We start from the raw sequence: 25213 nt of genomic DNA, 5'->3' as shown, positions 1-25213 counted from the left end.
CGATGGAAACGTCCAAACGAGTTTCTCTTGTCGCCTTTCCTCTCTGCCGCGTTCCTAATGAATATACAAACTGTAAACCACAACCCGACACGGTGTGCCAGAGAGCAGCAGCCGCAACAGTGGATAAAATCGAATGAAGAGGCAATGAAAGATTCGTTTTAGTAAAGAAAAAAAAACAGTTTGTATAAGCCCATTCACTGGTAGTTTCATTCAGTGCCTAGTAGCACTTGGTGACATTCAGTGTCCCAAGTCGGCAATAAACAGCTAGAAACTGACAAAGCGCAAAACGCGTGGAAGAGTCAAAGAAGGAAAAAGGAATGAAAAAGCAGCGCGGACGCCGCGGAAAGCAAAGCGGCAGCACCTTCCCTTCCCCGTATCCCTCTTTCATCCCGCACCGCAGAGCAGCGGGCAGGCGCCCTTCGCGACGGGCTATCGCCGAAGACGTCATAGGAGCCCCGGACTAGGAGCCCCTTCCCAGTTTCCTATTCCCTATCAATAGACATGTTTTCATCATCATCATCACCAGCACCAAGTGGTGGCACCACTTAGAGGTTAAAGGGCATCGTATTTAGGTACTTCTTGTTCCTGAAGTTATGCCCTTTACGCGATTACACAACGCCAATAACAAATACTGAGGGATCCTTTCAAAGCTTCAAAGCCGATAAGCGGCTATGAAAGACCATAGTTACTTACAGTTTCAATAGTTATTTAGACCTCTTAGCACGCACCCGAACACCGTAAACAAGGGTTATTTGAATCCGACCCCATCAAGAACGCAGCAAACACCTGCTGTTAATAGACCCTGCCGCTTTATGCTGAACATCTGATGAACGCCGCTGCCTACGGAGCCGCTATGCTGTTAATAGCATATAATATATGTTAATAGCATATATATATATATATATATATATATATATATATATATATATATATATATATAACGCCAAACTCGAGAGTGCATGCAGGATATTTTTACTCAATAATTACCTGTGGCTGTTGCATTGCGAATCCAGCTTAACAAAAAGGAATTGAAAAGGGCCCCGATACGGGGGCATGGGGAATCTCACCTCCTCGCCCTTCCGAATGAGCTCTCTCCCTGCTTAAGTCACAGGCCTCCTCGATAATAAAAACCTATTCGTGCATCTATTGCTTTATTTTCCATAACTGGCAATCTTCTACGTTTTTGTTTTGATTTTAACCTACCTAATTCCAACTTTCATAATACTTTCTTTAGGTTTATTAAATTTTTTATGAGCCAGCCAGTTCTTAACTAATCACCCACAGTGGGGGAAATGTCACTATCTCACAAGGAGCATCACCATCCTCTTCTTGAAGAGATGAAGACTGAGCCCATGGCCTAGATCTGCTCTTTGAGGACCACCGCTAGTTTTAAGGACGTTAAAGATATTCAGCTATTGCTTGTGTGCTAAGTAATTTATGAAAATACGTTGTGCGCATATTGTAAACGGAACCGGTCCAACAGTGCACAACAGTATGACTCAACGATAATTGGCAGGCTCACGCGGCGTCGCGCTAAGAGCCCACAAAATTCGCACAGTCTATAGCTCTCAGGTGAGATTTAGCAAACTTACATCGCTAGTTTGCCAGAGCCTCTCTGCGCGCAACACAAAGCATGTTCTCTTATATAAGGTAATATAGGTAGTATAGGTCATATATAGATAGTAAGGTATAAGATAGTAAGGTAGTATAGGTTATATAGGTAGTATATACAACTGTGGCAGACATGGCGGCTCTTTATTGTTGTATGAACTACGCAGTGTTCCATTGCAGCGTAAGCTGTTGCAATTGCCCTTTCGGTTAGCGATGTTGTCCGCCGCCGCCGCCGCCGCCGCCCGGTGCCCGTCGCAGCTATTTCCAGGTTCCTACGGGGGATTTTCCAAGAAATGGGTTGATTGTCTTGAGGAAGAAAAAAAAGATTAACGAGGTGTAAGAATGATACTAGAATGAATAACATGTGCGGCATAAAGGGGGATGTCCATAAATAACAACCATCATCATCATCATCATCATCATTATTAGCATCGTATCGCCCACTTGTCACGCGATGTGAGATCCGCGCCGCGTACCGTCGATAGGTGCACACTTTGCATCGCTGTTGCGTATTATTACGCCAGGTGGCATGCCATGTAACAATTGCAGGTGGCGGTACGAGGTAGTTTGTGTTTCCTATCAAGTATGTGGCTCCTACTCACTGTAAGGGATTGGTCAAGGAATGGATGGTCTTGAGGATGAAAAAGAAGAGTAAGGTGACGTACACAAGAATGCTAGAATGAAAAACATATATAGCATACCTGATTACATCAAGTAGGCTAGGTGACCGTTTGTCTATATCACGTTTCAAAGGGGATGCGAGAAAAATTTGCCAAATGCCCGAAAGGCGAAGCACCGATTGCGATAGCAAATTAGTTTATAGCTGTACGAAGTAAGGATAATAGTTTTATCGGCCGTGTGAACTTGTAAACATTCGCTTACCAAATAAATTAACAGTAATAGAATGCGTAAGCGTGACTCAACGAGGACGTAAGAATCAGCAGAAACGCAGAGATAGCGCTGTCCTAGTGAGTCTGCTTCATTCTACGTCCTTGTTCAGTCGCGCTTCCACATTCTATAATGGATTTAAACCGACTAGCTCGTCAACGTGTTCTAACTAAATTAACCAGCACGGTGTCACGCGCGCACAGGTAAACATGAAAACACCTCGCTCGATGAGCACGCAGAAACTCGCTGTGAAAATTCTGGAGTGAGGAATCGCGGCAGCAGCAAGCGAATTGACCGTCATGCATGCCTCGCTTCAGCGCGAACGAAATGTCGAAAGCACGGCGCATGCGAAGCTACCGGCACTACGCGCACTTTGCAAACATCGCAGATCGCCTTGAAGATGAGACCTGCGCGGGCGCGCACTTTAGCCACGTAGCACACCGCTTTCAAGACACACGAGCGCCCGCAACGCGGCCTTACGGCATCCGCAAAAACGTCTCCTATAGCATACTTGATTGTGGCCCGAAATACATTTCGTGAAAAGGGACAGAAAAAAGAAGACAGTGAAGCTGTTTTCTTCAAAATATTCAGAGGAGGAAGTCTCGACGCAGAGATGAGCCCACCATGTGATGTAGGAGATTATGTAGCACGCCAACCAAGGAGCCTGCCATAGCTTATAACAGCAGCGCTACTAAGAAGACAGTTTCACTGTCTTATGTTTTCTGTCCCTTTTCACGAAATCTATCTCGCGCCACAATCAAGTATACCCAGAAAATCTAGGCACCAGCTTGCCCAAGAAGTCCTTCTGGCCAAAGCGTCTACCACAGTGTCCGCGATTCGCGTGGCCAACGCCATAGTAGACGCCGCGGTTGTCTCCGCTCTGTACGGAGCGGCGGGCGAGGAGGACATCGAGGCACCGTAGCAGCCGCTGGAGACGAACGGCCCTCCTCCCTCGCCTGACTCCCGTACCTCGCGCGCCACGTGAGACGGTATGCATCCGGGCTGCGTCCCTCGCTCGCGCACGAGATTGAACCACGTTCGCCGGCTCACCCTCACACGCTTTCACTCATACGGAACCTCACGCCGACGGCGACGGTCGACATGCGCCTGGAGTGCCCATATAATTGCTTTCGCAATAAAGTATATTTCAGTACTCCTCTGCACGCAGTGTTCGAAAGAAAACCTCCTTACGAATGTATTTCCGCTGTTTTTAGTGTCCCACAGATATGCGTGCTGTGGCGACCAAGACATCTTGGCGACCAAGACAGTTAAGGCTAAAGCTGTTTTTCCAAATATCCAGCAATAAAGCATGGATTAACAAAGGAACATACATAAAACAGCCATTTCACGTTTCCTAAGCAGATCCCCACGTCCTAAATATAGAAAAATACCGGCCCCGGATGCGCCTGTTCACTCACGCCTTTTTTCCGAAGAGCATCGCGGAATGGAACGATCTGCCTGAAGTGAAAGTGTGGTCTGAAAGTGTTTACTTGTTTACATCCATGATTATTCTCCCTTCTGAAAGGCCTACAGCCAATCTGGGGTAATTCTTGAATAACAGAAATGACGTCCGGCAAACAAATTGATGTCCCGTTTCAAGTATAACACCCTTTGTAAGTACACTAGGGTGTAGATGGTGTCCAAATCCACATCCCAGAGACGGCTTTCTCAGGGTAACCGAAGCTAATCTCGAAGGAAATACGTTTGATAACTGCATGCGTCAGAAGCAAATTTAGGGTCGAAAACACGCGACAGACGGCGTGATTTTTTATAGCAGCTTTTACTTAAACTGAATATATATATATGTCTGTGTATGTGTGTGTGTGTCATGCAGGAACATCGGCGGATATGTGTCATGCTCCGGATGTGCTACGCTTTCACCACCTACAGCGGCGGTGTATGTTCGCAGCACTGCTTTAGTTAAATCTTGGCTCGGGGTGCATATGTTGACACTGTACCATGCATTTCAGGCTGGAACCGAATTTCAAAGGGCCTTCTTGTTTTGTTTGGAGAGATTGTTGCACACTGCGCAGATCATCAATCCGGTACGTACTCGAGGGCACACTAGGTATTATCGCGCACTTTGCGCTTAGCCGAACTTTGCGCCGATAATTTGCCAGAGTACTCATTTAAGAACCATCTGTGCATGAGTTTTTTTTCTCATATAAAATATTTTAATAGATATACAAAAGTAAATGAAGATGCATTGAAAAGGGTTTGCACTTTTTTTGCGCAATATTTTTGCTTTAAGCAAAGGTTCCGTACCCTCTATGTCAGAGAAGAAAAGAAACATTGTGAGGCCTCACAGCGCCCTAAATAATATAATGTAATAGCTCTTCTACAACCAGCTTTGGTTTCGTTTCTACAGTGCTGTGACGTCATGATGCCTTACGTGGCCACGTGGGAACAGGACACAGCGACGTTAATTGACACTCGCGCCGGCTCGCTCGGTGAACTGCTATACGCTGCTACATTGGCCCTCACAACGAATACCCGCACACGGCGCAACCGATTTATCAGATATTTCGATTTATCAGATTTATTTCCAATAAATCTGGTAAACCTTAATGGCGAACTGCACCTCCGCCGCGGGTCGACCCAGCATTGCACTACCTTCGGGATCGGCTCGCGTATGGGGAGTGTTTAATACCCGCTTCACTTCCGCCGCGGGTCGGCCCGGTATCGCACTATACTCAGGATTTTTTTTTTCTATAAGTGGCATCGATAGTGGGGAAAGTAGCCCTTGACAGCTGCGCTGTAAAGACGAAACAAACCGTGAGATAGTCGAAGTATATCATATGTATAAAGATTCCGCCTCGTAAGTCAAACGTTCATCGTCTTGCATCAAAAAGGAGCAGAATTTTTTTGAGTGGCATAACTTCCCGATGGACCATGCATATCAGGCACGCATCACGTGGCTCTGTGTACCTCTATAGTATCGTCAGTGCAATAAAACATTCGGCTTTGATTCAGCGCTTGTGTTGTGTGAATCCTTGTCTGTCGTCCGTTTGCCGCTGTCCGTTTACGAAGACGTTAAGCTATCGAATCGCCTAGCTTGCTCTTCTGATCAAGCGTGTTACCGTGTTACTGCCTGTGTTTCACGGAGAGATGGAACCAGTCAACCTGCCATTATGCAGCTTTTATACCGCCACCCCCCCCCCCCCACTTATCTTCATCAGTGTACTTGTGTAGTAAATAAACTTTTCTTATCTCATTTTATGTGTTTAACACTCCTAATGCATTTTCTTCATTTCACCTTTAAGGTACTGATGAAAGAAATACGGCTGAATGTGACCAACCTGCTACATTCTGCGAATGTGAGAAACGGCATTCTTTACCTATGCTGGCTTTCTGGGCGAATTCACTGCGCGCAACGAAAGCCCTTTGAATTGCATCCTCGAATTTCACCTAACTATAGATTAAGCATGAGATATTGTGTACCAGGGATACCTTGCCTAAAAACATTTGCAATGACCCTCCCGTGCCCCCGCCCAGCGCGGAAAAAATTCCTGGCTAAGCCACCGATGTTTTACGGTGTTTCTACTTGAAATGAAACACGCGATGACCGATACACAATATCATGCATCGCTTCCAATTCTAGCTCTGGCTTAGTTGCATCTATTGGCTTTCTAATTTCATGGGCATTTTTTTTCTCGTTTCAGACCTGCGCTTTGAAGCACATACCACGTGAAGAAAAATACGCTCTGGCAATTTTGGCATATTTTGCCGACTTCGTTTCTGGATAAAATGAGAGGCCCGTTGCAAATAAACAAATAACGCCTCCTTTACTCCTTCATATCGCGGAACATTCTTCAAATACAAAATGTCAACAATCCGCCTGTGTCGCCGTATATTTTACTTTATTTCTGCTGTCACGCATTCCTATAGTAATACAATATTTCGGGACGCCGAGCGTATTTCACATGCATCTGCAGTTGGCTAAACAGCGTTCCTCCGCTTTGTAGCAGTTCTTACTGCGAAGGCGTCGCATGCGCCGTGATGTGGAAAATGCGGCTAGCGTCCGGCGTTAAGAGGAAGCTTTAGCTCTGGCCCAACTCCACTGCCGCCTATTCAAGTACACGTAAAGCACAGAAACGCTTTTCTGGGATCACCAATGGACCGATTTTAGTGAAATTTGTTGCATTTGAGAACGAAAGCTAAATTCTAGTGACTGTTGGAAGTGGAATTTCGATTCAGGGCCTGAATTTCCTAAAAAAAATAATTTTGTTAAATTCGTAAACTTGCAAAAAGAGAAGCACGAAGTTTACAGTTTTGTAGCTCTGCACCTAGAAAACATCGCAGTTCCGTCAATTGCATTCATTAGAGCATGTAACGCGGACAAAATTGATACAATATATCTTACGTGAATGCGTTACCTTGTTTACGAGAGTTTTGCCAAAGTTGTGCGCACAAATTAGTGGTCGGTTTCAATTGAATTTATAACATATCAATTTTGTTCGCTTTAGATGTACTATTAGGTGCAATTAGCATAAGTGTGAGATCGTCTCTCGTTGCTGAGCTACAGAGTTGTAAACTTCATAGTTTCGTTTTTTTAAGATTTGTGATTTTTGCCAATTTTTATTTTAAAAATGCATAACCTAAATAAGAAATTCGTAACCAACAGTCACTATATTTTAACTTCTTGCTTTTAAATGCAACTAACATAACCAAATTTGGTGAAGTGGTAGCCGAGAAAACGATTTCTTCTTTCCAATGTATTTAGATAGCAGGCCTCGAACTAAAGCTTCCTCTTAAGATCCGATAGTACCAAAACGGCCAAATCCACGTGACCAAGTTATTACGTCATGTTCCTCGCGCTGGAACTCCTGCTGCTTGCAGTGCGAAATCCCACGCTGACAGCCACGGCGTCGGAGGGACGCCGTGGCCTACATAAGAAAACAAATGAGTTTGCCAAATACGAAAATTGAGTTCCCACGTTCAAAACCGACCTGTCCCATTCCCAAAATTGACTTGGCCCATCAATAAAATTTAGGTGGCCTAGACTCAAAACATTCACTTCGCCCAATACGAAAATTGAGTTGACCGACGTTCAAAGCCAACTTGGCCCACTCCCAAATTTGACTTGGCCCAAAATTTGGGTGCCCACCCCCAAAGTTGACTTTTCCGAATTCGAAAATTAAATTGACTTGGACCACTCTCAAAATTAACTTGGCCCGCTTCCAAAATTGACTTGACCCACCCCCGAAAGTGGCTTTGCCCAATTCGAAAACTTGATTGACCCAAGTTCAAAACCGACCTGGCCCACTTCCAAACTTGACTTTGCCCAATTCGAGCACATGACGAAGTGAAAAGCCTCGCGCGGAAGAGTCATACTGCATTCGCTTTCAATGTACGTAAGAAGACCTAAGTGCCTCTGTTACTTTCTTCCGGGGTATTGACTGCCGGCAGGAGTAGTGGAGTGGTTTGGACACATTCTAAATCTTCCAAAGTCACTCTTCCAAAATCACAGGCTGTTTCCACCAACCCGGAAACAGTCTGGGAGCTGTCTTCAAGCGATCGTGCAAGGCCACGTGGCACAACTCAAAAGAAACCAGGTTTGGCAATTTTTTGCATCCATGTTTTCATTTCAAGCAGATATAGCAACGCGTTTAATCAAGGTCGACCGTTAGGCCTATAACGACGGCCGAGCTCCGAGGCCTTGCGTGCAGGGCAGTGGACATCGTGCAGCCGGCAATACGAGTGCGAAGCGGACGCGTCCTACTAGGCGCAGCTCAATGCCAGAAAAAACGAACGCACGCCAGTTTCGAAGCAGCTGAGAGTAGCACAGCCCCCAGTTATGTCCACAGCAGGCCGCCACAAGCAGAAGGCCATCTTCGATGCCAGAGTCTAACGCAACCAACCGAGAAGCCCTTTACCAAGCGCCAAGGCTGGCTCCGAGCTCAACAGAGAACCCTGAAGACGCAAGCACACATAGGGTGGCACAATGAGCCACATCTTCCCCTACACTTCTTGATATTGCACTGCGGCACCTTTTAACTCTACTCGAAGAAGTTCAGAACCTGAAAGTTAGTCTCTAGGCAGACGACGTCACCATGTCGGGACCCAAGTTTCTCGAGCAGAAATCGAAGAAACTATACAAACAGGTCTAAGCACTGTTCAAAAGTATCTTAAAAGAATATATTTGTGTTGCTGATTGACAAAATACAAATAGGTCCTTACTCAAGACCGAGGCGCCACAGCAGAAAAATCTCGCAACCACATATTCCTCAAGGTAGATCACAAACGAGTATCCCGCAGGCGTTCCATCCACATTATTGGCTTCACAATGCTAGAAGAGGGAAGACCAAATAAACGGATTGGCAAAGTAATTAGACAGACCCACCAGATCATTGGAATAATGACGAGGATCACGTGATGCAGCCGTGAACTCAAGGAATACGAAATCAATGAAATAATAGAAGCTTTTGTTATTTCTCTATCCATGTACGACTTGCCGTACTACAAAAAAAAATCTTCCAAGCAATGAAATACAATTGAACGCGTAATTCAAAAAGTCACTAGGATTGCACTTGCAGTGCCTCAATATGTTTCCGATAAGAGCCCCAAGGAGACAGGTCCATTGGATACATTAGAGGATAAAATAGACCTTAATGGCCAGACACAAATACATAGGCTGCGACCAAATTCCCAAGGAAGAGTCACCCACAGGCTTCAGGGCTACGATACCGACAACTTACCTCCCATTATTCCAGCCCCCCAAGCCTGGAATGGCCTGCCACGCATCCACACCAAGCGGATCCCTAAGCATATGCCCCAACAATCCTATCATGCCTGTCTGGAGCACAAAAGCGTGCTCTTGCAGCACTTGCCTCTTTCCAAAGTCGCAACCATTTATTAAACCGATGCAAGCTTTTCCACGAGTACGCTACTTCTTCTGTTACGCAGCGTCATACCAGCCGCGCCAGGGCCTTCATCCAGGCTCCAGACAGAACAAACAGAGATCGTCGCTATAGCAGGAGCGTTTACGCTAGTTACCCATCCAACTACCAACATCGTAAGTCTATTCGACAGCAAGGATGCATGCACAGCGTTCTAAGCCAATGCACTGCCCTGCCAGATCCTCCATGAACTACAAACATTTGCACAAAGATCCCAACATTAGTGCCTCAGTCGAATGACTACCTGGCCACCAGGGGAATTGGAGGGAACAATAGAACTCGCGAGCTCTTCCGAGGAGAAGTCAGTCCGGGACCTTCTACCCATTGGCCAGCGGGCATTCTTAGCACGAGGACTATACGGAAGTCCGACCGCGAAGTGCGACTCACTCATCGACAAACCTTCAAGAAGGGGCAACGTTGTTACCTTCCCCATCCTACGTCTTTAACAGAGCAGACGGCACGCTTATCCGTAGAGCACAAACATCCTCTCTTCCCAAGGCTCCCATTACACGTACGCCTTCCTGGAAAGTCCTGCTGCTCTCACTGCCAGGGCTATTCTAATACTCAGCATCAGCTGTGGGCTTTCTCCCACATTCAGCACACACTACAGCCGATCCCTTTCCTGGAGCGAATGGATCACTCCCCCTCAAATTTTACGACGAACGTGCTGGTGCCCTTCTGGTACAGCACATGAGAAAGACTCTTGATCTAGAAGAGTTCGCAACTATCTAGACTCCGGACCTGGAGCACAATTCATGTTTACATCTCTCTCTCTCTCTCTCTCTCTCAGGCACACGAACAATACCGGCGTTATGAGAAACGCTTCCTGGAGGTACTACTGAAACAGCTGCGATGCCGTCTCGTACTCCAAATCATCAGGCATCACTGAAAACATCGCGAGCACGAAACGCCGACGAGGGTGAAGATGGCGAATGGCAGTCGCCAAGGCAAAAGGGAGTAGAACGCAGCAGGTCTCGCCGGGACGTTTGACACGTACTGTCGCTCATCGCGATAATGTAGGCGAGTCGGCCAACCTTAGCCACTCAGTCCATACTGGTTTGGATTTGCGGCCTAAACTCTACAAACCGAAAGTTCAGCACAGAGAGCAGTACGGCATGACCTGTATCAGCAAGAGATAAATACAGCGGATACTGGACGATTGCCTCGGTAACAGGGGATTCACCGGATTCTATATTCAGAAATTTACACACTCTATCGGAGTGAGCCTCAGAAACCTCACAGCAGTGCCTCAGCTCATGATGATGCAAGATATTTAAGCTGATCCATTCATCCGCATACACCAGCGTATTGCGTGACTGCGTTCAAGGAAACTGAAGTGCTTTTGAAATCGAAAGATTTGCGGTGTTTTGGGAAGCTCGCGTAGTATTATTCGACTCCTGAAATTATGTTCATTATAGTCCATGTCGCTGCGCGGCAATCGTCGATCAAATTTCAGTCGAAGCTCCGCCCCTTTCGAGCGGACGACGCAGCAGAGGAGGAGAGGGCGAAAGGAAAACCACCGGAAATGGCATCAACATGGTAGTTACGTGAGCCTTCCGCCCAGCTCGTCGGCTTTGAAACAGCCCGTTTCGCATATCATACGGGCTTTCTGCAGTGATCTTCTGCGGGGAAGAAGGGTGTGTTCAATAAGGGTGCGTAATCCTCAGTAAGCAAACCCTGTTCCTGTCATATCAACGTTGTGTTTAACCGCGTTTTGCACAGTCTTTCGCATTGACACAACCGGTGGTCGCGGCAGTCTGGTTGCTAGTTTAACGAAACTAACTTGAATAGTTGTTTCGTCGCTGTGCTAAAAATAAAGAATTTATTAATTATTAAAACAATGTCTTGTTGAAAGCATATCATCGACAGTCACGTATTACCACCAAAGCTTATTGCACGTGTGTATGAAATGAGCACGACTGCAGCTTAACTTGGTCACAAATGCAGCCCGTGGCGGCGGTCGGGAAAAGACCACATTCACGTAGCAGTTTTGATTTGCAGTTGATCGCGGTAACGTTCCAGTAGTTCCAGAAACAAAGTTGTTTGAGCTGTGTCCGAGCTGCAAAAATAAAAAAAGAAAGATAACCAAATACCTTGAATTGCAACAGGCCGTGAAATATACCTACTGGGGACGCTACAGCGGGGTCATTCCTTGCTCGAACGTCTGTATATACAGAAAGGCCGCCTCGCGTCACCGCGCTAGGCGCACGGTACTGCGGAATGATATTGAACATGGCGACCGCTATAGCAGACGACGAGGTTGTCGGCACACTGCCCGGAGCGGCAGGCGAGAAGGGCATCAAGCCACCCAACATGTACTTTGTTCCCTTGCCGTGCGGAATTCAGTATGTTGGACAAACTGGGCAGTGTGCGAATGTGATGTTAAGTAAGCATCAAAGACAGATAGACAATAAAGATCAATGCAGGCGCATTTAACGCAGCACTGTAGTTCGTGCGTGTTCGTCCCTACGTTCAAAGACAGAACCCTAATTTACAGGCACAAACACAAGGATCGAAGCCTAATTCTTGAGGCCTTCCACATTAGGAACAAAGAAAAGTCGTTAGCCAGGCGTCTGTCACGTTGAGTTACGAAGAGGTAGAATTGTTCCGAAGCAATCCTAAGTCAAAATGCTTTCGGCAACGTGAGCCCGCAATAACCATCATATTGGCGTTCATATTTACTCTTGCGTTGTGGTTGTCGAATTCCGCCGGTGTGAAAAGAAAGAGAGGGGAAGGAGAACACTGCAGGAATGTTTTCATACCCCACGTCGTTTGAGCCCAGGGTTGGTATCTTCAAACGTGTAAGTCTACGCTTATGCGTATTAGTTTGTCCTCTTTTCCTCGTTCTTTCACGTAGAATTCAGTTCACAGTCAGCACTATGTTTGCTCACTTCATCTCTTGCCATTGCCTTCTTGTCGCACTGCAGTTAGCAATGAATCAACACCAACTATCCCGACTTTCAGTTCTGTAGGTTATATATTGTAGCTGGCTGGAGTTCAGCTGTTCTTAACGTCTGTGCAAATTCAACAATAGCATTCGCACCGTAATTTTATACCAGGAGACAAAAAACAGCCCACGGCGTTTGCAATTAATATACTTGTCCTCCAATGTTTAAACAAAATTTGACGTCCCGTCAGTGCTCTGCTCGCGGCGGAGGTCTCTTGACACAGGCGCTCAAATCCCTGTTCTCATCATTCACGTACATAGTGCGTCGAAGCACCTGTAGGCGTCTGTTTTGCAAGACTTGCGTTGGGACCGCCCGATCACTGCGCCTTAGCGACAGTGACCAGTTGTGACAGTGTTGACCACCTTGCAGTATGGGCTCCCCTGATGTTTCCGTCCGTGGGCGTGCAGCCATCACCTCACCATTCACCATATTTGTCATTCTGATCTCAATAATGGTCCGCGCCAGCCACGAGCAAGAACGGCTGAGGTGGTGCGGTAAACGACTCAGTAAGTATACATATATATGCAATACAAAGAGTAAGTATACAGCCCAAATACACAAGCGCGCCGAGCTCGATGTATTAGAAGCGCGAGACACTGTATCTGCTGCAGCTTGTTTAATATGCTTGTAGTTCGACGACACGGTACGAAAGAAAGCACTTGTGGTCAAGACAAGCTCACCACTCGAAGCTCAAAACTAAGCAACGCTCCTTATTTATTCCAGAATAGTGTTTGCCCGATCTCGCTGGTTGCACATAGCATAATTGGTTTCCAGCGGAACGTGCTGACGCGGACAGAAAGGGACGACGACACACGCTGGACTGAATGTTCGTTATTGATTTCCCACACTTTTTATAACACAAGACAATCAATGCTCCTTTATTGTTTTTGTTTTCTGGTGTCATACCAATTGTCCGTCTCTTAGCGTGAAATATCGTCTTTGTGCAAGTAGCCATTTTCTTTTTCTGTTAGTAGTATCAATGGTTTGCTGCATGATTGCCCGATTCTGTTAGTGGCCATGGCTTCTAATATTTTGTGCGTCAGCTTGCCCTGGCTTTTTCCTAGAAATTTTATGTCGTGAAATTGAACGGTGCAATGGTGCTGGCGATGATGAAAAGCGAGGTGCTCAGCGGAGATCCTTTCCAGAGACGCTGCATGCTCGCTTGTCCTGTCATTGATACACCTGCCTGTTCCTCCTATATATTGTCCGCCACATGATAAAGGTATATCACGTATCACCCCTGTCTTGCAGGTAATGTGCTTCTCCTTGTGGCGTACTGTGCATTGCTTACTTCTCTGGCTATTGACTCGTGCACACATCGAATACGCCTTGTTTGGGGCTCAGCATGCAACCGTTATGCTTTTCTTTCCAGCTATCTTCTTTAGCTTGTGGGTCAGGCCACGTACATAAGGCACAACGGCGACCTTATTCCTTTTCTGTGGAATGTTTTGTTCTTGTTGAACCTTGCTGTTCAGGGGTCTTGTCTTCTTTAGCAGCCCTTCAGGGACCCCTGTAAGCTGGCCTCTGGGATAGTCAGCGTTGTTGAGCCTGGCTACCTGGTGCATGAAGCTCTCTTCCATTACGTGATGACACGACTTCTTTAGGGATACCTGTAGCACCGTGGTCACGGTGGCTCGTTTTACATTCTTCGGAATGTCGGAAACGCATGGCAGGAACCCATTGCAAGAGCGGGTTTCGTACTTCAGCATGTGCGCTGCTTTTTGAAGGTGATGGCCAAATCAAAAAACCTAAATTGTTTTCTTATTAGGGCTAGGAGGCTTGACCTCCCGGTCCCAACATGGGACTAGCCAGGCGGGTGGCAACACCTTGTACAGGACAAGAATAAAGTTTTTTCCTCTTCCTCCTCCTCCTCCTCTTTCTAGAATTTCAAAGGTGAAGTTTAAATCCGGACAAGCTACATGGAAAGTGATAAGGACATCTTCCCTACATTTGGTTAGTTCTGGCCCATATGCTGTATTGCATAAAACTAGAAAATCATCCACGTATCAAAATATTGCTATAACCTGGTTGTCTTTTAAGGCATCCTCAATTCTTCTGCCCACTTCTCCGAGGAAAAGGTCACACAAGTGCGGTGCGTCTCGTGAGCCGATACACACTCTGCATTTCTGAATGTAGCGCTGTTCTTCAACATGCATGACAATTGCATTGAGAAAGAAGGATAGAAGCTCGAGGGAGGTGTCCAAGGAAACGCCAGAATTATTCTAGAATAGTAGAACGCCTTTCTTCTCGATTGTTGCTCGTAGCATCACCAACATACGAGGGCGAATCAAAGTCTTTGCCCCTATTTTTTATTAGCCCAAATAAAGTACATAGAAGTAATTACAAATATACCTACTACTCTACATACCTCACACTATGTTTTCACATAGTCCTCACATCGGTTCAGGCACTTGTCCCATCGCGGCATTAAATTTGAAATGCCCCTGTAGTAGAATTCGTCCGGCGCTGACTGACAAACCAGTGTTATAGTGCTGGCTTGGCCTCATCTTTGCACATGCATCGCTGTCCTGCCAGGAACTTCTTCAGCGGACCCACAACATGGAAATCACTAGCGGCGAGGTTCGGTCTGTATGGTTGGTGGTCCAGAATCTCCCACTGAAATGACCTGAGCTTGTGGGTGGTTCTTATTGCCACCTGTGGCCTCGCACTGTCGTGGAGGATAACCGCGTTGTGTGCATTGAGAATCTCTCGGCGTTTTCTCCTGATGGCAGCCAGAAGACGTGAGAGTGTGGAACAATAACTGTTGGCATTGATGGTCGCACCTGGTGGCATGAAATCCAGCAGGAGCGGTCCTAAGCGATCCCAGAAGACCGTTAGCATCATTTTCCTAACAGATGGCACTGAACGGATTTTTTTTTTTGTCACAGGTGAACCCGGATGTTTCCACACGATGTTCTGCTGCTTTGATTCCGGCGCGAAATGCAGTATCTACCTTTCATCTTCAGTAACAATGTGGTCCATGAAACTTTTACCCTTCTCGGCATACCGTTGCAGATGATACAGTGAAGCAATCATTTGCTTGCCTTTCATCATGTCGTCTAACTGCCTAGGCACCCACGGACACGAACCCCAAGGACCCGTGAACGACATCGTAAACACTCCCATACGAAATGCCAAGCTCTCGGGAAGTGTCCTTGAGAGGCACGCGCCGATCCGCTTTCACCATTGTATCCACGTGGGAAATGTCGTCAGCCAGCGACGCACGGAGCCTCCCCGAATGCTCATAGCAATGCAAGTATTCCGGGCCCTTTGCGAATTCACAACACCACCACCTCACAATTCGCAGAGCGAGACACTTTTCCCCATACTTGGGTTGCATTTTCCTGTGGATTTCGGTGGGCGTTCGCCCCCTTGTTCCATACAAAACGAGTCACACCTCTTTGCTCGTACGCCGTGGATGTGTGAAGCACAACCGCCATCTTCAACAATTGACAGCAGCGCCGTGCCGCTGAGCTACCGACAGATAAGGCCGAGCTAGTACAGTAAAGGTCCACCGCTTGGAACGGGTATGTTGACTTCGCATTTACAGCCGTAATTTATTGGCTAAAAAATAGGGGTAAAGACTTGCTCATTTGCCCTCGTACCTGAAGAGGGGTGGGGGGGGGCGGAGTAATACATGTCTAGAATATCGACAGAAAATCTTCCCAAGGCCCTCGAACCGTGAGAATGAAGGTAGTTTATAGAAGCTTCTGAGTTTTCGATCCTGTATGAGTCACTGACGTCGAACCGTAACAACTGCATTGCCAGATACGTTGAAACTTGTGCCTGCCACCTGTTCCATTCCGACACGATGACCCAAAAGGGAATGTTTTCTTTGTGGGTCTTCGCTATAAGAAACGCAGAAAGGGTAGTACCTCTCGAGTTCTTGACATGTGTGCATAGGTGGCCCCCGTTCGCGTGGCTTAGAATATGCATTACATTCTTTCTTGCCTCAGTTAGACGTCGATCTTCTAGAGACACGAAGTTTTCCTTCAAGGCCTTAAAGGCTTTCTTCAAGGCTTCAAAGAAAAAACAAAAAAGAAGCATTGGCTGCTTTGTGCTGTGAAAATGTGGGAAATCAATAACAAGCATTCAGTTGCTAGTAAAGCGTGTGTCATCGTTCCTTTCTGTCGGTGTATGTTCTGCTGGAAACGAGTTGTCCTTTCTTAATTACATGCTTTCTCTCACCCCATATGCGACATACTGTATGAATGGTAGTTAATTTCCATTTATAAACTCCCAGGGAAGACAGAAAGCTGTTTATTTAAAACAGAGCGGTTCTACTCTGCAGGGAACGGGAGGAGGGAAAAAAATTACCTGGAAGGCGGTAGGCAGAAAAATATTAAACATACAGAAAATGTTAAGGTCTTTTATTATCGGCAGCAGGGTAAGTGTCCCAGGCGATATAGGCCGATAATCGAGGTAATTCTTGACGGTTATTACAACAAAAAAAAGCATTTTTGGAATCAAACATATGGAATCAATATATAAAAACAATAGGTTATGGGCTCTGTCAATAAGCAAGGTCATGGACTAAGTATTTCTGCCCAAATCAAGGAGCTCTGCTTAAACTTTTCCGTGTTCATCTGATATCTTTGTCGCTCGTCTCTCTAAGTTGGGCTCTCAAGCAGGATGTGCTGAGAGACTCCACGGCGCCGCAGTTGTCCCAACGTAGACCTGTAGTCAGGCAATTGAGAAAAATAAGGCTGTTCGTATGAGCAACGTTTAGTCGACGCCGGTGATGGAGGGTTTTTAGATGCCGCAGTAGATATTGTGGTAGCTTTGATTGGAGTTCAGAACCAATGTTGTAGAAAACTTTTAGTTGTTTGAAGGTGAGACCAGCTTCTGTTCCGTTTAGTCAGCACACAGCACCACGGTTTAAGTCTCACATTTAGTAAAAAAGAACTATTATATAAATCTAAAGTGAACTGAGCTACCTCATCCGCGTTTTCCTTAACTGCAATACGAGTACCAAAGTGATTGTCGCCCTCACGAGCTACGTACCTCATCCCGTTTTTTTCCTTACCTGCAATACGAGTATCACAGTGTCCTGGAAGCCACATCCAAGTGCTACCACATGTTCACCATACGATGTCAATTCGTTTAGGCGTGTTCTGTCATAGTCAAGAATGTGACTGCTTCATATTGAGTTTTTCTGTTCAAAAGTTATGCTATGCTGATTTTGAGTGTACCAGAATTATCACTTGTTGACGTTGCCGTAGGACGCGTATGTATTTCAAGGCCTGTTTCAATCACGTACAGCTCGGCCGATGATTCTGACGTTACCCTCTCTAAACGCCGCGAAGACAAAAAAACAGGGAGGTTGATCATGCGGATCGCCAGCCTTCTAGAAACACAGGCTGTGGAGATAGGCGAATGGAAGTCACCCGCCGTGGTGACTTTGGCGTTGCGCTGCTAAACCCGAGGGCGCGGTATCAATTACCGGCCGCGGCGGCCGCATTTCGATGGAGGTGAAGTGCAAAAACGCCCGTGCACCATGCCTTGGATGCACGTTTAAAAACCGCAGATGGTGAAAGTTAGTCCGTAGTCCCCCACTACGGTGTGCCTCATAATCATATCGTGGTTTTGACACACAAAACCCCATAATTGTTTTTTCTCGCTTGATGACGGGGGATGCCATGCAGGCGATATTTTTGTCTCTAAGCAAGCTAATCAATAAGGCAGAGGTCACTGAAGCCCATGGAACATTACTTGAAGTCCGGCGGCAGTCGAATTGCTTGATGCGATAGCGACGCAAGCTGGCACGGTTCAAGCTCCTTTGACTCCGAGGTCCCGCTCGAGTAAGGCCGGCTCCACGCGGAGCGGTAAGACAAACGCTCGAGGTGGTAGCGAAGGCACAGGGATAATCGTAGCTAAAGGTACCCATTCGCAAGCGGCACTCGACCACGCAGGCTAGTCTGGTATTTCGTTAAGAAAGGAGAAAACAGCAAGCACTGGACGAGGCAATTGAGAATGGCCACCTGTTTGGGACCGTCCCGCAAGCGAACACCACGTTTCCATTACTAACTTGAGGTAAAGCGCGAAAGAGCGGCGCAGGACGAGAGAGTAGACGAAGACACAGGGCTACTTTCTTTCAATTCTCTTTTATTTGAGACAATTTGGTACAAATTGGCTCAGTAGTCACGGCAAAAAAGCCCGGAAAGAGCTTGACTAGGCTGTGACACCCTGACAGCATAGGTAGCAAATCCAATTTACAGATGATTACACATCATATATGCCGACCTAGATACAATACATCAAGGCAAACACAGTGAAATACAGTGAAATATGTAGTTCTTTTTACTGAGTGAAAATCACTGAAAATCAAACCTAATACACAATGCACACGCATAATGAAGTAAATCCACATAATACACAATGAAATGCAATAAACACTAATACCGAGAAGTCCTCCTGAGCGCTGTTTTGCGCTTTACCTCGAGTCATGCATTACCAACTCGCCCACCAGTCTGTTCTGTTCCAACTCGATTACTAAGCACGCGGCAAATAAACAGACTGCGCTTTTGGCACGTAAAACTCCGGAATTCGGTAAGCATGCGATGAAACGAGAAAGAACACGCTAAGCATTATCCTTCGCTTTTACAGCCTTCACGGAATGTTTTTTTACGCATGTCGGCCCACAGGTTTGTCTTTGTGACTTGAACTGTATAGGCCGGCGCTATCTCTGTGCCGTTTGGCAAAGACTAAGGGTAAATGTAACGCAGTTGTGAGGCAAGCGCGCAAAGTCATTCTTCTTGCGTGGCCTCGGCTTCCCACTCAGATCCGAGAGACTTCGCTCGTGCCATGCGGGCAGCGACTGATTTGATGCTGGCGTGCAAGAATCAAATCATGTTGGTGAACATCAGTCCCCTAGTCATCAAGGTAAGTTTCGAGCGCTCAGTGGCGTACCAACTAGTTCCCGAGTTATATATATATATATATATATATATATATATATATATATTCTCTTTCTTTATAGGCTTTCCTTATTCGAATCTCTCATACTCGGCACAGTGCGTTCGATCAACTCGAGCGAAAAAAGCAGGCGCAAATACAGGTTCTTTTGGGAGGGAGCGTGCCTCATAATCAGAAAGTGGTTTTGGCACTTAAAACCCCAAATATTATATATATTATATTGGGAGGGAGGGGGCGGTCCTACTTTGAGATGGTGATTGATGATGATGATTGCACGGATGTTTACGATCAATAATAATAATAATAATAATAATAATAATAATAATAATAATAATAATAATTTCATTAGCCAGTCCCAGTGAGCCTTCATATTTGGCACGTAGTTTCTGATCACGTGTCGGGGTTTCCCACTTTACCCATGCCACGTCTCCCGACTTCGTCCGTCGGCGCTTTACGATGACGCCGGTTCGGGCAGCTCTTTCGCGGGCCGCCGCTATAGGATGTTGCTCAGAAGCATCTCTCGTGCCATGTAGCGGCCAGCATTTACGGGCGTGTCCATGTTTAGCAAAGCCCCTTTATAATAGAGGGACTTTAATGTTAAGACGTATGTATGGCTTCATCCCAACAGCATTCTGAAACAAGGTGTCGACGGCGTACGCGGGGTGTTTGTAGATGTTGGTCCCATGCCTCGTGCTGTTTACTGTTTTTAAAGCGAAGCTTTCTTTGCCTCTTCCTTCGACTTTCCCACTGCTGCTGCTGCTGTGGGCTGCTGTCGCGCACACCTCCTCCGGGGTTGGTTCAGAGCGTGTATATACATGACGAGTAAGAGAGGAAAGGCGACGGGAGAAACTCGTTTTCATCCCACCGCGTCGAATGTGCCCAATGCCCTCGAGAGCTCCCGGGCCGTTGCCATATTAGCCGCTTGACAGCTGTAATTATCCGTGACTTCCCTCAGAAGCATTGCAGAAACTGCAGCGCTTTCCTTTATACTAACGTGCGAGGCCACAGGGGACGCAGGTAGAACTGTAGAGAGGAGAAGAGAAGAACGAGAGGGAGAAGAGGCAGTTTCCATATAGGAGAGGAGGGCAGGTGACGTGAGAAGGCAAGGAAACCCCGCTATAATACGACAGCGGTTGCGGAGAAACAGGATAACCTTAAGTTCAAGGTACGGTACAGTACGTTGCTGCTATTTCTGAAAAATAAACGCCATGCAAATATGTCAAGCGGGAAACTTACGCAGGGCGTGCAGAAGCAGAGCCGCATTAATTAAAGCACAGCGCAGAGTCCCGGAGACACTACGGAAGCGGTCGACCGTCAAATCTACACTTCTGTGCCCGCCACGTTGGGTTTACGGTTATGGTATTGCTAGAGGTCACGGATTTGATCCCAATCGCCGCAGCCGCATTTCGACGGGGTCGGAATAGACAATGCACGTTATCTTTGATTTTGGGACATGTTAACGAATATCACAGTGTCAAAATTAATCCGGAGTCCGTCACTACGGCTTGCCTCATAATCTGAGTGTGGTTTTGGCACGTACAGCCCCATAATCCAATTCCAGTTTAATACTTCTGCCACAATGCGATGTGCCATATGAGGAAATGGCAATGCTCAACCCTCTGAGAGGTTATAATATATGGCCCACAACAACGCCTCAAACACCTCTCCCTGTGTCTTCTGTGTACTACGCAGACAAACAGCAGTGGTACACTCAAGGTAACGTTTAACATCAACTCACCACTCTCGTGTTAGCCTGTACGTTGAAGAAATTAAGCTTTAGCCGTCAACATCACCGCTAATTATCGTCAACCAAAGAATCCAGCAGGGAAAGCTTCACTTACATCGATTCCCACAGTGCGTGGGATCTGCCTAATCTTTACAATACTGAGACAACCGAGCTTGGATGGTCTGGCTTCAACTTTGACCTTTCAAGTAGACCATTGGCTTCGGTATGGTAGGCTGGTGCAAAGTGCTCAATTTGTACAGCCAGTGTGTCGAACCAAATCGGAAACAAACACAAACCGGAGCTGAAACGCTGCCAAGGAATCGCTGTCTGTTTTAAAGTGTACTGGGCTCTGCAAATACTCTAGAACATTAGTTAAACCGCATCTCTGGCATGGTTAATGCAGGAACATCGGCGACTATGCATCATCGTCCGGATGTGCTACGCTTTCACCACCTACAGCGACAGTGTAAGTTGGGTGCCCTGCTTTAGTTTACACTTGTCTCGAAGCACACCTTCTGACACTATACGATGCTTTTCAGACTGCAACTGAATTTCAAAGGGCCTTGATGCTGTGTTTAGAGAGAATGTTGCACATTGCGCACGTCATCAATCCGGTACGTAAGCGAGGATGCCCTTAATATCATTGCGTGCTTTGAGTTTGGCCCAACTTTATGTGGAGAGTTTGTCAAATTACTCTTTCAGGAACCATCAATACATTAATCTTGTTCAGGTGAAAATTATTGCCACAGATAGAGAAAGATAAGCGAGAATATATTTAAAGTATCGCGGACCAGCCAAAAAGCCGGATAGTGTAGCCTGAAGACCCTGCTCCGTGGTCGTATTCGTCACATTGATGAGCGTCGTCATAGTCGCGGTGCTCACACGTAGCTACCGCGACAATATCATGATGCTCCGATTCCCTGACGTAGAAAAGGTCCATATTACGCTGCCAAGCACCTATAACGTCACCTTCCTAATGACGTGCAAAAAAATCTCACTGAGTGTACGGTGATATTTGTAAAGCGCAGCTAGAAAGTGCACTGAAAGTGCACTGTTGGAGTAATGAAAAAAAAAATCTCAATTTCTGCAGCACACTTCCAGAATTTGTATTGGCTTATGCGCCTAAGCAAGAAAAAAAACTTGGAGTTCTTAACATATCTGTGCCGATAATCTCGTTACCTCGTCATACTGCAGAAAGATGAAAACGATAAGTTGGGCTTACGAGGTACACGATGGTAGTATAATAATAAGCAGCGTTATATTTAAACCTCTGAATGACATGCATTTTTTTTCTTTTCTCCACTAAGGCACTGATGGAAGAAATGCGGCTGAATGTGACCAGCGTGTTGAGTGCTATGAATGTGAGCAATGGAATTCTCTACCTACGAAGGCTTGATCGATCGAATTATTGTGTACAAAAAGAGCGCTTCAAACTGCAAGCACGTACTTCACCTATCAATTAAGGCTGAGGCCTTGCTCTCGGCTGGATGTCCTTAATTACTTGCTTGGTCAAAGCATAGCGCCCATAACTTGCTTATTCAGTTAGCCCACATGAGACCTTATGCGTTTTATGCTGAGATATATAAAGACAGTGTGATGTCCCGCCGAGGCAGTATGCTCAATGACATGTTGATCTGCGCTATTGAAGCCGCACAGAAGACGGAAAAGAATGGCGAGAGATAATGGTGTGTATAGAGAGAATGAACGAGCATGTGTTTGAAGCACGTAAATCAGCGTGTTTTTGAAGGGGCCCTTTAGATACGTTGGAAATTTCGGTCATACGTTGGAAATTTCGGTCATACGTCAGAAGTCACATATGGCCTTGCTATACTGCAAGCATTTTTAAAGAGAGCTTAGCAATGGCGGAGGTAGTAGCGGATGGAAGTGTTGCGAAGAAATTTGGTGAGACTACGACGATACCTTCCCCGCAGCAGTGAATCTCTTTCTCTCTCATTGCCTCCGCCAAAGCGCAGAAACGACATCCCTCCATTCCATATCGGTACCGAATGTCCAGCGAACGTCTGCGTCGTAAGCCAGTCTCTAGGAGGCAATTGCGTCTTACGCACGTAATTGCTGGTGGAGAGAGTATAGATCCTCCTAAAAATTGATAGATCCTCCTATTTTCTGCCATGTTGCAGCATACATCAGTGCAATACGAGGTCGCGGGATCGAATCCTGGCCACGGCGGCCGCATTTCGATGGGGGCGAAATGCGAAAACACCCGTGTACTTAGATTTAGGTGCACGTTAAAGAACCCCAGGTGGTCGAAATTTCTGGAATCCTCCACTACGGCGTGCCTCATAATCAGAAAGTGGTTTTATCACGTAATACCCCATAATTTAATTTTTTTTTGTAGATCCACAATAGTCAACTCGTGATCTACGCAGCGTGCTTGTCTCTTCGCAGTGCCCATGCCTGCGGCGATACTGTTTAACGCCTTCAAAGTCTTTTGAGTCCTCAACCACTGCAGTACCAACAGCACATAAGTGCTCTCATTGAACTTATTCAAGTCATATGCCGTCACGCCATGCGCCCAAAGCTGAACCGTAGCATAATGTTTGTTCTACCATGCACGCCACTGAAGTGGCCAGCGTCAGCCGCTCTCGAGCACGGGCAAAGTATTGGTAAAACACATGGTGCAGTATTTTATACAGCTGGCAATGATCGTAATTCGGGCTTTTCACATATGGGCTCCCCTGTGATCACATGGGACTGTTGAATATGTATAGGTTATGGGCCACGCGACTTTTATTTTGAAGCATGGCGTCAACCATGGCCCACCGCACAGAATACACTTCAGTCCGATTGTGAGCGCCTTTAGTCATTATAGACGTTGAATACGAAACTTATAATCCGCCATGGTAGCTCGGTGTTGATGATGTGCTGTCGCAGGCCACGGATGCGGGCTCGATTTCAAGCCCCGGCGGTCGCATTCTCATGGGGCATCCGAGGCCGCTGAACTCCTGGACCTATGAAAAAATCTCGTGTACCGTAGCTATAGTGTGCGCATTAAGAAACCAACGCGGTCCGCAAATATTCGAATCAAGGCAGACGAAGTAATGTGTGCAAGCCCACTCGTGCTTGTGTGCAAGCATGAGAGCACATATCCGTTATTTCATCTTGCCGCTGAGTGCTGGAGTTGGCTAACGTAGAGGTGGACTGTGAGAACGGAATGTTTATTTGCATTATGTACAGGAATAGAACAAAGCAAAATAACAGTAAAATTCTCAATAACAGTAAAATACTCATCGTTACGGCAGGCAGCAAATAGGGCGCTGCGGCCCACGGCAAGAACGTCTCTCTTTTTCCGGTGACTCTCTGACTTATAAGCCCTTGATATGTTCCGTCAAGGTCACATAATTTTCAGCCAATCGTCATGCCTGATCAGGTGTCGTCATGTTCATCCAATCGTAGAGCCCGTGCAAGTGGCGTCATGTTCGGCCAATGAGGACACTCCATGGGCTCTATTCTCCGATGGCTATCTCCGTCCAGCCTTGCCAACTCGCCTTGAAGGCGCTCAGCTTGAGGGGGGCGAGTCGTCTTGAACGACATTCCAGTGCTGCAAGCAGCATTTGCCGGGACTAGGGTCGACTACCTCAAACCGTGGAGGCTTCCAGTTGCACTTTCTGGAAGCGTCACGAAGCGAGGAGACAAAAGCTTTACGAGCAGCACACGAGGGCAGGATGGCCAATTTGACAGGTCCGATAGCATGGTTGACGCGCACCTGCGCACCATAAATGGAATGGGACGATGAGTGGCTGCGTTCGGAGACATTGAGCGATGCTACTTAATGGTCCGTCTCTAACACCGTGTACACCTGCTTGCGTTCCAGTGCGGTAAACGTATTGGAATGGGCGGTTCTGCGAGCAGCTTTTCAGACCACTTGAAGTAGCCCCAAACCTGCGCATGTCTGCCAAAGACAAAGCACAACCTCTGCTACGCATGATTAGTAGCGATAACTTCCATATTGGAAGGCGCATCACAACGCATTGACCCATTTCACACTACTTCGCCAAAACATGTGTTCATGTGTGTAGGAAGGCTGGTTAATCAGATGCTTTATCAACAACATTCCAACAAGGGTCAAAGATGCCCTTGCACCATTAAAACCCATCAATTATTAACATGCCATTTTATTTTTGGTCGGGTTGCTGCCTTATTAAACTTCCATCTCCTTCCCCGCCTATTACCATTGCGTCTTTTAATGTGTTCGCATTCTTAGGGTA

The 25213-nt window shown here is 46.5% G+C and overlaps 1 protein-coding gene and 1 long non-coding RNA gene across 4 annotated transcripts in view; both read left to right on the top strand.

Annotated features, from left to right (window-relative positions):
* The first annotated feature begins 4434 nt into the window (after positions 1-4434).
* LOC142591174 (uncharacterized) lies at positions 4435-6296 on the top strand. Its single transcript, XR_012830375.1, has 3 exons — positions 4435-4544; positions 5763-5816; positions 6162-6296. It is a non-coding gene; the product is annotated as an uncharacterized LOC142591174 (long non-coding RNA).
* Positions 6297-10967: 4671 nt separating this feature from the next.
* Positions 10968-25213, top strand: part of LOC142591172 (uncharacterized) — a 30032-nt gene continuing 15786 nt past the window's right edge. Inside the window, exons 1-5 of one of the 3 annotated variants that reach the window (XM_075703539.1) lie at positions 10968-11050; positions 19128-19228; positions 21391-21453; positions 21527-21601; positions 22295-22348. In XM_075703539.1, the coding sequence (XP_075559654.1) occupies positions 19151-19228; positions 21391-21453; positions 21527-21601; positions 22295-22348 (270 nt within the window). In that variant the 5' untranslated portion in view covers positions 10968-11050; positions 19128-19150. Of the gene's footprint in view, positions 11051-12565; positions 12853-19127; positions 19229-21390; positions 21454-21526; positions 21602-22294; positions 22349-25213 lie in introns of those variants that run through there. The other 2 variants (XM_075703537.1, XM_075703538.1) reach the window with 2 other exon arrangements.

This window comes from Dermacentor variabilis, chromosome 8 (assembly GCF_050947875.1).
Source record: "Dermacentor variabilis isolate Ectoservices chromosome 8, ASM5094787v1, whole genome shotgun sequence".
Lineage (NCBI taxonomy): Eukaryota > Metazoa > Arthropoda > Arachnida > Ixodida > Ixodidae > Dermacentor > Dermacentor variabilis.
Note: the sequence above shows the minus strand (reverse complement) of the source record. Positions and strands in the feature narration are given on the sequence as shown.